The sequence below is a fragment of the Seriola lalandi genome, unplaced genomic scaffold (genome assembly GCF_002814215.2).
Source record: "Seriola lalandi dorsalis isolate HSWRI2012SDOR001 ecotype SW California unplaced genomic scaffold, Sedor1 jcf7180002054583, whole genome shotgun sequence".
Taxonomy (NCBI): domain Eukaryota; kingdom Metazoa; phylum Chordata; class Actinopteri; order Carangiformes; family Carangidae; genus Seriola; species Seriola lalandi.
The window spans coordinates 398,256-411,488 of NW_019525136.1; the positions used below are offsets into that span (position 1 = coordinate 398,256).

Sequence of the window (13,233 nt, forward strand, 5' to 3'; positions counted from 1 at the left end):
TTTCCAAACAGCTCCTCCTGCCAACACCAACAGAGAGCAGAGCGGAGACTTTAATGATTCCTGTGTTACATTAGAGACACAACCATTCACAAAAAATGTCAACTTTGATCTAATGGCGGAGCTGGAGGGAGCGACACGGTCATTCAAGGTGCGAGGGATTCACCTTCTGTAGAACAAGAATATCCACAGTAACTTTCACTGCTGCCCGTTACTGACTGCATTTAGATATTCATGTGATTAACCAGTTTTTGCCTTGTGCTGGAACCAGGGTGAAGACCAGGGATCAGCAGGTCATGAGGCTCATCCTGTGGGGACCATGAAGAACCACAGCAGGTGTTACAGATACCTTGGTCATCATGACTGATCGTGGATCAAAGGATTTGCCAAGAGGAAGATTGAAGGTGAGGGAGGTGCCACAAGAAAGATCAAGCTTCAAAACAACCACGAGGAATCATCCTCTGAGGACCATCAACCACTCTGTCATGAGGAGACTTCCTGCTTTGGAACAACAGAGCTGGTTTGTTGAACAGTCAAACCACAAATGCTTCCATCCTCCAGGAACAGGAACAGCTGTGCAGAACGTGACTGATCTATCCTTCCTTTAACCCACTGACCCAGAACATCACTACGATTCCTCCTGCTGACCACAGACCGACAGTGAAGAGCAACATTAGAAATCTTGTTGGATTTGGACAAATTACATACTGACTTGTGTTACACAAACAGACTCCTTGTTTTTCTGAAGTGTCCAATTTCAACTTCAGAAACACCAGCAATATTCAGTGTGTGAAAATGTTTTTTCCTGCTGAGAGCAGCACTGAAAAACAGACAACTCAATAATACTGTGAGGTAGAGCTACCACGTGTGAGGTGAGAGTCATGTGGCACACAGAGACATATTTTTCAGTTACCTGGGTAACTAGGTCTGCTGTTACTGTTTAGGGTTACACTTGATTTGACATAATACTCATCAGAAGAAGTGGTCAGCAGGTTCCATTTCAAACCATGCAATCACTGGCTTGGAGTCAGAGTCAGGTATGAGTGGTTACAGGTGAGTGGGTCTATTTCTCATGAACATAAAAAAGCGTACATGCAGGTCAACATCTACCACAGGAAAGGAAAGGAAAAATAGAAGGAAAGGGAAGGAAAGTAATGGAAAAGGGTAAAGGAAAGTCAGGGGAAACAGGAAATGAGAATATATAATGAAATAAACTGCTCACTGGTGAAATGAAAGAGGGAACCAGCTGAAGGTCAAACTCAGGAAGAATGAGCTCAGGACACAGAACAAAGAACACTCAAAGCACCTGTGTCAGCTGCCCAATTTAATTAGCACACCTGCGCCTGCTTCCAGGAAGTGCTCCAGCTGCTTCTCCAACCCAGCCGTCATGTGACCCAACTTCCTGCAGTCACTTATACTGTGAGAAGATCACACGAGCCGGTGAAGCTTGTTAACTGATGTGAGTGTGAGTGATCCTCAGAGTCTGCTGAAGTGATTCTGCTGCTTTGCATCTAGTTTGTAGAGGAACAACTCACCTCTTTTCTTTGTCTTCACTGATTATAAATATTAGCACTCATCATTCAGCTCACCTGTAGGTGCACAGCCTTGACTCTGGTTCTGGTCCTGGGTGTGTTTGTGGCCACTTCCTGGTCTTCCAATGAGGCTGCTGTGGTTGGGACTCCGGCTCTCACTAAAGCTGTGAGTCGGGCTCTGACTGCGGGACCCGAGGCCACCGGGCTCCACCTGGTTCACACCGGAGCCGCGGTGCTGACCCCACGACTTGACTCTCTCTGCGGGGGGAGCCTCATTCGAACCAGCTGAACCTTCTCTGAGGCTGGGACAAGGGATGTGGTTCTGGTTCTGGTTCTGGTTGAGGGCCTGAACAACATTGCTCTGCAGCATACTGAGGCACTCCCCCAGGCAGCTCAGGGTGGCTGCAGAGGTGGCCTTTAACAGGAGGAGGTCCTTGACCGGGGTGGAAAGAGAAAGAAAAGAGAGTGAGAAGGAGGATGAGGAGGAGCAAGAGGGAGAGGAACAAGCTCCTCTGACCAAGCTTCACCTGGAACCTGGTACATATCTTGTTATCATGAGCCAGAACTCCACACGTCCACAGGTTAGATTTGAGATATCACATATCGTTTTGCTATGGTTGGCTAACAAACTTTTGTGGGTGTGGTCAAACCCATTCAACGTGCTCCAACTCTTCAATGCTTCATCTAATCACAACCAAATTTGGCTCAACTGAACAGACTACAAGTAAGACTGCCACCAGGGGTCGCTGTGGTAACAAAGATCTCGGTGCAGTTAATTTAGTTTTACCTTCAGTCAGACTCAGAGACACATGATTGAAAACATAATTATGAGAAACATGTTTTTTCCTCCCTCTTCCCCCTCTCACCACAGTGATTGGTTGATGATGATGTGTGCTGGTGAAAACGCATGTTCAACATCCCGCAGTAATAATAAAAAAAACACTGAGAAATAAACAAATACACATTAAATAATAACAGATCAGGTGATGTTCAGTAAAGCAGTGCATTCTCCAAAATGCTTCTGTATGATCAGGTTTGTGTCGACCTGGGAGAATTTCATTTTACTATAAAAACTTACATTCAAGTCTCTCAATGGAAAAAAAATTATGATAAAAAGATAAAAAAAACTCACCAAACTAGATGACCTAACTAAAGCTAACTAGCAGCCTGTTAACCACCTGTGTGAGAAGTTTTAAACTGTCCCTCACCCAGTGACATCAACTGGAATATGATCCTTTTCAAACAGCTGATCCGGTCACCCTCCATTAAGATCCATGACTCGTATGTAGATCCTGGACACTGAACAACACTGAATACAACCTGTGTGTTGATGGTGTGATATGAGAGTGTGAGTTCCATCTGTGGCACCGATCACAGCGAGTAGACCGACCATGAAGCTGCTTTACTTCTCTGTAGTTGTTGAATATCCAAAGGAAATCATATGAATTGCATTTTTCTCTGTTGCCAAGTAATGCAGCGTCGCCAAACACTAAATTTACGCATTGATCGGGTTGTTTCAGTTGGAGATGTTGTTACATCCCTCAAACTCCACAGCGATCATTATTCCCTCCTGATTGAGTCGTATCTTTTAAGTTACTCAGCATTGTTTAATGTTTCCAGAACATTGTGATGTGGAATGACAGCAGCTCTTTAAGAGTCTTTATGATTTGGTCTTAGTGAGTGAGGAGTCCTCTCCACTGCTTCTAACTTCTCCCAGACTTAAGAGCTACTTTTAGCGCTAAGTGTCTTTGTGAATTACTCTTAGTCAGAAAAATGAGGAGTCCTAAAGTTAGGACTGACTCGCCCATTATTTTTAGGAGTTCCTTCTAAATCAGCGAGTTAGGAGCTTCTGTTGCCTTAAGCTGCTTTGTGAATAATTAAATGTGCTGCAAACAACTGTCTGTCTTTATATCAGCCTGACGTTGTGTGTTCACATTAATAAAGGTAAACATGGCACAGACTGTATCTAACAGGTGTGAACGCCACCTGACCGAGCGGCAGCTGACTCACTGCTCACTCTCTGCCTGAAGACACATCATATGATGTGTTACCTCATCAAGAGAAAAGAGCGGTCCACCGCGGGGGGGTAAGGTCTCAATGGAGGTGACGGGGTTCTTCTGCTGCCCCTCAGCCTGGCTCATCACCTGCACACAGACAGTAAATTGTAACCATGGTAACCACAGCATCGCCATCATCACTCATTGTTTCAGAGAGCAGGTGATCCGTCTCCTGCTGCTGAAGTTTGATCACATGAGACTTTTACCACAGGAAACAGAGAGGAGGCCGAGACTGACGCTGCTGAGATCAACACTCTCTGCAGCCATCGCTCGCTGGTGTAAAGGAGCTTTAGACCAGATCAACACCGATCTATATCATATTAAATGATTGTATGTAAATAAATGTATATAATTGTCTTATATAGTATTGAATCATATTGTACTTTATTGTATCACATGGAAATCTAAATCTGTATCAGTACACAACATATTTATAATTGATGTATTTTAGAGAGAATATTTGAGACAAAGAGACAGAGACAGAGAGACGAGTGTGTGATAGAGAGATGATGAGTTTTCTCTGACTGCAGCTGTGATTACTGTGTCTCACACACACACACACACACACACACACACACACACACACACACACACACACACACAACACACACAGTTTCCTCTGTCTGTGTCCCAGAGACTGTACACTTCATTATCACCTGATCTCCAGTCTCAGTCACATGAACATCAGACTTGAAAATACCTGGAGTTGCAGGACTTCACCTGCCTGTGTTAGAGTCAGTTAGAGTCAGTTAGAGTTAGTTAGAGTTAGTTAGAGTTAGTTAGAGTCAGTTAGAGTTAGTTAGAGTTAGTTAGAGTTAGCTAGTTAGAGTTAGTAGAGTGGCAGTGTTTCTGGCAGGTAAAGATACCTGCACAGGTAAAGATACCTGTACAGGTACAGATTTCATAGGTAATCTGGTATCAATATTTCTGGACCTTTAGAGGTTGATCCTCTTCATCTTTCATCTCCCATCAGGTCAGAACTTCTTCATCAAACCTTTTCATTTATGATAAACACTCAAAAGCTAATGTTCATCCATGATTTCCAGTGAATGAATCTAATGATTAACTAAAGACACTGGACACAGTGTGATGGGCAGACCGCTGTGAAGCTCTGCTCCCCGCAGGATGAACGTTTACAGCTGAAGATTTCCCTCAGCTCACCCTCACATACATTCCACACAAGCCATGTCATCTAACTCGTGCCGATCGTCATGAAGGTTTGCTGAGCGCAGTCCTGTTCGCAACTTCAAGCATTTCCTCTAGACTCCACCTTCAGAACAAGCTTTACATTTGATCCACACCACGCTCCATGCCAACGCTCTGAGAACAGTCAGACTGCCAGATTTTTTAATTGGAGAACGTCACATCACAGTTTAGAGGCTGTTATGAGGGTTTGAACCAGTGATTCCCAACCTGTGGGAGGTGTTGCAAGTGGGCCGCCAAGTCATTTGCAAAACAGCACAGCGCTGTTGAAAAAGTATGATTACAAAAAAATGTTAATATAAAAACTGTTCTTAAAATGTTTTAAACCAGAATGATCTTTTAAAAACATTTTTTAAAAACTCCTTTCATTGTTTTTGGTATTTCTCTTTTGTTTTGTTTCCCTGGTGATGAGCCAATGATAGTGATGATAGTTGGTTAGCAACAAAAGGAAAGAGCTGAGAGACAGATGGTGAATCCACAAGTGATCTCTCCCCCCGTCAAACAAAAAAGAAAAAATTGATGCGTCTTTTAAGTTATGTGATGAGGTGCAGGTGTTTTTTCTGGACACAAAGTCCAGGCACATCGCTTCAGTAATTTTGGCTGGTTTGGCTACATCGGGTTACCTGGACGATATTTTCAGCCAATTAAATGGACTTCACCTGGGCCTCCAGGGAACAGCAGCGAACATGTTCAATGTGCAGAATAAAGTAGAAGTTAGAAAACTGGAGCTGTGGGTTCAGCGAGTCGACCAGTCAAAATATGACTCGATTTTGGAAGGAACAGATTAGGGTTCCCATCTCCATGACCAAAGCTATCAAAGAGCACCTGCAAGGTTTGAAGACCCAGCTGCACGAATACTTTCCCCATCCCAGATGTGCAGTACAGTTGGATAGGAAAAAGCAGTTGGCCAGGCACAGTGACGAGGCCCTCGCAGCCCTGAGCTAAACAGAGCAAGACGGTCTTGTTGCTCTCTCCTGCGACACCGCACTGAAACTGGTTTTCTCACAGAAGTTCCTGACAAACATCTGGCTGCATGTTGCTTCAGAGTATCGCGATCTGTCCGACAGAGCAGTGTGGGAGAGACGCATTAAAAACCAAATGTAGAAATAAACTGACTGTGGAGCCAGATCCTCCACTGTGCCAGACATCAAGCATTCGGTGGCCGCTGTGCAACATCAGCCGTCTCATTAGGTGAGTCAGCATATTGTTGACCTATTGTTGAACCGATCCACTGCAGCTCTATAATTATAAATAACTAAGAGTGCAATGTTTTAATTTAGTTTTTTTTTGCAATTGTTGCTTTACTTATTTAAATATTTTTCTTCTGCTTATGCCTAAAAGCTGAATGTATAATCACAGTATAATCACATTAGATTAGTGTCTGTTTGTATGCTTATCGATTTGAATGAGCTGTGGATACGTGTTAGGGATGAATGTCCCTGTATGAGCCAGCAGTGGATGTTGCATATAGCGCAAAAGGACAAACACATACCGTCTTTCTACACGGGGAGCGGGAGGGAAATCCACTGGAAATGGACTGTTGTTTTAAAAAACCATACAGTCTTCATATTGTTGGCAGTTTTATAAAAAGCCACAAGTAAGAGTGCAATGTTGTAATTTGTTTCTTTGCAATAATGGCTGTTGCTTGTATTTAAGTTTGGTCTGGCTATGCCCGTGCTGAATTTACAGCAAAGACCTACAGTGGTTTTATGTTTGTTTATAGGCCTATTGATGTATCATTTCTAATATTTGTAATAATTTATTTTTCTAATTAGCCTATTGCAGACAGCCTGTTTTATGTAGTGCTCATGGACAGCTCCTTGAAAACTCTGTAATACTAAAAGTGTTGCAACATTTTTCGGATGCTGTGTTACTGACTGTGGAGCTTCCGACCTGTTTCCCCTGCTGTCCCGTTATTATTACAATAAAAACTGCTCTGAGAACACATTATTTGGCCTCTGTTATGGGGTCGGATGTGGGTCGCAAACATTTTTGACATTTTCAAGTGGGCCGTGAGTTGGAAAAGGTTGGGAACCCTGGTTTAGACTTTTACTGCTGTTGTACCTGTGAATGGTTCATTAAATAGTGGAAGAGTGGAAAAGTGGTGAAACTCCGGTGATGTTGTTTCCATCAGGCCAAACTTGGTCGGACTAACAGGCCTAAGTAGTAGGTGGAAAGTGTGTGTGTGGGCGTATGTGTGTGCGTGTGTGTGCGCGCGTGTGTACCTCAGCATTGCTGTCTGAGTGGCGTCGGGAACACAGCTGTAGCTGAGTCATCCATAACTCTTGCTCCTTGGCGTCCAGTGCTGAGAGAACAGAGACACAGTGTCAGTATCAAAGGTCAGAGGTCACCTACGCATCCAGGGCACACCGGTTACTGCCAGTGTGTTCACTGTCAAGTAGAAGGCTTTGCCTGTGTCAACAAATGTCTTGTCCAAAATACACATCAGTGATCGACAATACACACACTGTAGTTTGACTCACACACACACACACGCTCATTAGTGGCTAATTTGATACAAGCTACGGCTTGTTAGTCTTATTAGTAAAATAAAGTGGATTTTCACTTTGTGGAGACTTTTTAGCTTTCAGTTAACATCTGTCTCTTGGAGAGGTTTCACCCATAAGGAAATTGTGTGTGTTGCTGTGTTTGGGATGGATGGATGATGATGGATGGATGGATGGATGGATGGATGGATGGATGGATGGATGGATGGATGGATGGATGGATGGATGGATGGATGGATGGATGGATGGATGGATGGATTGGTGGATGGATGGATGGATGGGTGGATGGATGGATGGATGGATGGATGGAGGGAGGATGGATGGATGGATGGGTGGATGGATGGATGGGTGGGTGGATGGATGGATGGGTGGATGGATGGATGGGTGGATGGATGGAGGGAGGATGGATGAAGGGAGGATGGGTGAAAGGATGGAAAAAGTGTTTTTGTTAAATAACCAAATGATGATCATGTGATTGATACAAAGGTACAGATCATATACATTTCAGTGTAAACACTAACTGGAGACATTACAGCCATGTTTTTCTGTCTCACACACAGGACAGAGAAGACACACATTAATCTGTCACACGGGCTGCATAACTGTTCTCTACGTACGTGACCTGAGGCACATTTTTATAATTCAAGTCCATTTCCTTTTGTTTTAGTTGCATAACAACAGTGTCTGTGTTTTGGGCTGTGAGTGCTGGTGACCTACACTCACACTGTGCCTGAACGCCTCCTGTGTGGACTCTGATGGAGGACTGAAGCTGCTGCTCACACTACACCTCCTCTGTAGACAGGATGTTAGACTAAATCTAATCAGGTCTGGTTTTAAATCCACTTTCCTTCCTTCCAGGCAGCCATTATTTTAAGTTCATTTCAGAACGCTCTCAGAGTCTCAGAGTCTCAGAGTCTCAGAGTCTCAGAGTCTCAGAGTCCTCTATCACAGGCTTATGACAGCTTACAAGGAGAGACTATTTTGAAAAATCTTTTAAAGTTTATTTAGAGTCTTTGAAGAACAGGAAATTCTCTGGTACTGTATCTACATCATGTTCCTCACAGTTGTATAGTATCTGTCCTCCGGATTGCATTACTTATATGCAAATGTAATATATATGACATATATGTAGGCTACATATAAAATAAAAGCACAGATATAAAAATCATATATGGAACCTATTAGTAATTGGAATAATTTCATATATTGACATATAGCCAATACAAATATGTAACTCAGTTACTTGAATGCATGTAAGTGTGCTGGTTATTATATAAGTCTCCCAGTGAAACACACACACACAGACAACACACACTGTTTAAGGAGCACATGAGCCCAGACCTGAGTTCCCTTTGCTTCAACCACTGGATGATTGAAACAAGGGTCAAACAAGTATGTTTGTTTATACATGTATGCTTATATTGTAGACATATGTTACGTAAATATATATCCATCCCAAAGCCTGTCAATATCTGTTGATATTATACTGTAGGTTCCAAAAGTCTGAGACCACTTTTCTAGAATGGGAATGAATTAATAAGGAAAACTTATATAAGAATATAGAATTTGTATGTGTATGTTATTTTAATAAATACATATATAAGTTAAATACATATATAATTTAATATATTGTTAAAATATATGATCGGAACATCTTATACCATATAAAACTTCATGATATAGACATTTTTAATAGATGTACATATACAAATTTTCCTTTGGTATATGTTAGAAACTTATATGTTAATATATCCAGAGCATGTATATATGTGATAATAATACATCCCCTTATAGCTGACATATATGGAAACATCACTCTTGATATAGGGACATATACTGTATGTCATATATTACATTTCTGTCTGGGCAAGCAAGAGTTTTAATAAATGTACACAGTTGACACAACTTCACTATGTCTCTTTCTGCACATGAAGACTCTGTCTCTCACCTCTCAGTTTGTAGGAATCCCCAGTGGTGGACTGAAAAGTGAACATGAAGGGAAACTCATCACTGGAGACCACCATCGCTCCAAGGAGAGGCAGAGACCCTCGGGGAGGTCGCTGGCTTTTACTCAGTTCATTTAGATAATACTGGAGCTGACCCAGTTCTGGGTCCAGGACAAAATATCTGCAGGAGACAGAAGGGAGAGAGATGAGATGGAGAGGACACAATCAAAAGACATTAGTGATCAAAAGACATTGTGATGGTGTGTTTTGCTGGTGGACATGGTGGTTTTACTTTGTAGTTTTAATTGTAAAATGTTCTTTATGTAGCCTGTATTTTACAATAGAAAGTGCGGAAACAAAAAGGACAAGGACAGATGTAATATGAAAAATCAAATACACAAATAAAGAGTGTGTGCAAACTCCATAAAGACTGAATTAAATCATCTTTTCTTCTTTAAATCTTTTACTTTGGGTCTTTTGTGAGTTTTTTTTAGTTGTTACAAACCATTAAACAGATAGCAGGTAATACGGTATGAATGGTTCCACAATACACAACACACAAGCATTCAACTACATCTCATTAGTCATTCATTCTGCTCCAGTCGATGAATCCCGGCAGCTCGTCCAACATCACACTGAGCCTCATAATTCATATTCTGCCATTTGCAGTGGCTGTGACACTTTAATGACTGTGTGTTTTTGGGTTTGCATTGTTACCCGTTTTGTTGGTTCATTAAAAAGACTGAAGACTGAGTGATGTCTTTCTCAGATCTACTCCTGTTCCTCTCTTTCTCTATAATAAGAAAACTTGACAATTCTCCTTTTAATCTTTGAATTCAGAGACATGAGCACATCACTGTAACATCCTCAGCAGCGTGGTGACTCCCTCATCAGAGGCAGGAGTGCATCCACTGAGGCTGACTGTTGAGGTCTGGTTGTAATATTTCAACACAACCTTCTTCACTTCCTGTTCACTCTCACTTCTCTCACACACATAAACAACCTCTGTGAATGCGATATTGCTCAGTCAGCATTCTTCACTCATGATGAGAGAAAGGACAAATCCTCTCCATCTCACGCTGGAGCTCATATGCAGCCCACTGAGGACTGAGTGATTTTACCCTGGAGACTTTAATATGAGAGCAGCTTCCCTGAGCACAGATGAGAACCACTGATGGAGGGAGGGAGGGAGTGATGGATGGATGAAGAGAGAGAGAGGAAGAGGACAGACAGGGTGATGCAGGGACAGAGGAAAGAAGCACAAAGGTTTAATGGAAAACAAGGAAACCAGCATTGAGAGGAGAGAGACCACTATGAATAATTTACATAAGTTTTCACACAGCAAACTGTTTCTACCACTGCGGTCATGTGACTGTGTCATGTGACTGTGTCATGTGACTGTGTGGTTTGCAGTGGAACATCAAGTGGATCCAGCTCTCATCCAAATGTAAATGATGAGCAGCACAGGCGTGAAGCAGTGAATAATCTCCTGTCTACATCATATGTGTGTGTTTGTACTTCTATCTTTGTGAGGACTCGTTTGAGTTGTAGACCTTACTGTGCGAGGACATTTTGATTCGGTTCTCACAACTTCAAAGGGCCGTATGAGGGTTAAGACCTGGTTTTAGGTCCAGATTAAAGAGGCCCTATCGTGCTTTTCTGAGTTGCTCCTTTCCTATAGTGTGTTATGTAGCTGTCTGTGCATGTAAATGGTCTACAGAGTCGCAAGGCTCAAAGACCACATCAAAGGGAGGAGTACCTCTGTCAGGGAAAAACTCCCTTTTCTCATTTGCAACAAACGCCTCTTGGGGGTCCAGGACTTACTTCATAGACCAGGGGGATTCAGTTCAAACTCAAAGAGGCCCAGGTAGACAAAACTTCCTCAAGCAAAGGTCTAAAATGTCGGTTCTTCTCTATATAACTAAATGTTCTTTTAGCACAGACATTAACTGCTGTAATAAGTAATAACTACAGAACAGAGCACTTTTGAAAAAATATAATAAAGTGCTGAATTTTACAAAATGAAATAAAAAGGGTACCTTGATTTTTTATTTTATTTTAGTAGACACCAAGAATAAAATGATGAACACTACAGATTGCCATAATAGGTCTTCTTTGAGGTCAGGGTCAGTTGTTTGGACCGTCCCAACAGTTTCTTCTCAAAGTGAGGGAGAAGTGGTTCAACGCCAGCAACAGCCGCCAGCACAACTACTACTGCAAACCTGAGGTCACAACACCTGCTGCTACAGATTCAGTTCATGAAAATCACAAACAGAATAGATGAGAGTTACAAATGGAGGAACATATAAGAGCAAAGGTAAACCGTACAGCTGATACACAGAAATATACAGTAAAACGACAAAGGTAGAAACTGATGGAGATTGTTTAGAAAGAGGATAAATAAAAGTTTGAAAAGAGATGTAAAGTGAAATGACGGAACAACGGAAAGAACTGAAACAAAGGGGAGCTCCATGTTCGCAGCTCATAGTGGGCAACGCAACCTCAGTGCCACCACATGACTGATGTCAACAGGTGAGCACACAAGGTGTAAAGGCCCCATTGTCCTGATGCATTAATCCTGAAGTCAAACAACCCTGAAGAACGACCTCACTGACACAACATCAAGACTGTTAACAGGGGAGTCTGACCCACTGTATGAACCACTGTACCAGAGAGTGGCGCCCATCTGTAAAGTAGTAGTTATTATTATTTGTGCAATTTTACGTCTTTATTTTATAGGAACAGCGAAGACAGACAGGACATGTGGGGAAAGAGAGCAGGGGAACGACCCTATACCTAATTTCCTCCTTCATGACAACGGTACGGAGGGTGAATCTTTTTATAACTCACCTGTTTATATTTTTATTAAGGCTTAAAGTTCTGCATAATTGAGGGGGTGGCCTCTTTGAGTGACAGGTGGGTGAGCGTATGTTTGCTACAAGCCAACGAAGAGGCTACGTCCATCTTTATTTACAGTCTGTGAGATCAGCTCTTCGGGTTGGAGAAGGCTGGTTCCTTGTCTGACCAATGTTTATTCTGACACATTTACTGAAAGGAGAGAAGGCCGTTTGGTAGATTATGAGATTTTCTGATTTAAACCCACCGTGTTTTCTCTTAGTGTTGCCTAAATAGACAATACTTGTTAGTTGGATCAATTCACTGTGGTTTAGGGTCAGTTGTAAAATAAGTCTTGTCCTTTAACACAACACAAACACATGGGAACTCTACATGATCTGACCTGATTTACTTAACTAGTTCATCACAGTGCTCTACACTGTTTCTATCAGTGGCTCTAACTCTGAAGTAAAGAGGTCACATTGATGCTATGTTTTAAACTGGTTTTTGTTGAAGTAGCCAGAGCAGCAGGACTCCAAACAGACCTGAGAAAAAAAACAACTGTGTATGGGAGCATGATGGTCTCCAGGTTAGAGGCAAAATGGACAGACATTAGTGAGTCAGATGAAAACTGTGAGCTGATCTGGTTCATCTGAAGTCAGGTATGTCAGGAAACAATGTGAACATGTCGAGTCATTTATGACCCTGAACGCGGAAGGAGACTCAAACAGACTGGAAGGCAGGTCCCTCTCCCCACAAGCAAGCAGCCCCCTCCTGGAATATAGGACCATGTCAAAGCAATAAGTAATGCTATCAATGTTCTGCCTTGATGGATTTTCATATGTGTCTGTGTGTGTTTTGTTGTTCGTGAGGCGCAGATTGGTGACGTTTTATGCCTCCATGCCAGCAACAGCCAGGGCCATTGTTCAGGATGTCTGTATGTCCGTCTGTCTCATTATTCTGAATGACATACCATAGTAACGTCTTGATGGAGATTTCTTCATATTTAATAAAAATGTCCATTGAGACTCAAGGATGAACTGATTAGATTTTGGTGGTAAAAGGTCATGGTCAAGGTGACCTCACAAAACATGTTTTTGGCCTCTTGAATGTGATATCTCAAGACTGCCTTGAGGGAATATCCTCAGATTTGGTC

The 13,233-nt window shown here is 42.2% G+C and overlaps 1 protein-coding gene across 1 annotated transcript in view; it reads right to left on the bottom strand.

The window, feature by feature from the left end:
* Positions 1-13,233, bottom strand: part of LOC111664138 (oxysterol-binding protein-related protein 10-like) — a 41,471-nt gene that overhangs the window by 24,250 nt on the left and 3,988 nt on the right. The window contains exons 2-5 of the mRNA XM_023418612.2: positions 9,245-9,423; positions 7,015-7,094; positions 3,581-3,673; positions 1,587-1,962 (exon numbers count right to left, since the gene is read on the bottom strand). Coding sequence (XP_023274380.1) covers positions 1,587-1,962; positions 3,581-3,673; positions 7,015-7,094; positions 9,245-9,423 — 728 coding nt within the window. The remainder of the gene's footprint in view (positions 1-1,586; positions 1,963-3,580; positions 3,674-7,014; positions 7,095-9,244; positions 9,424-13,233) is intronic.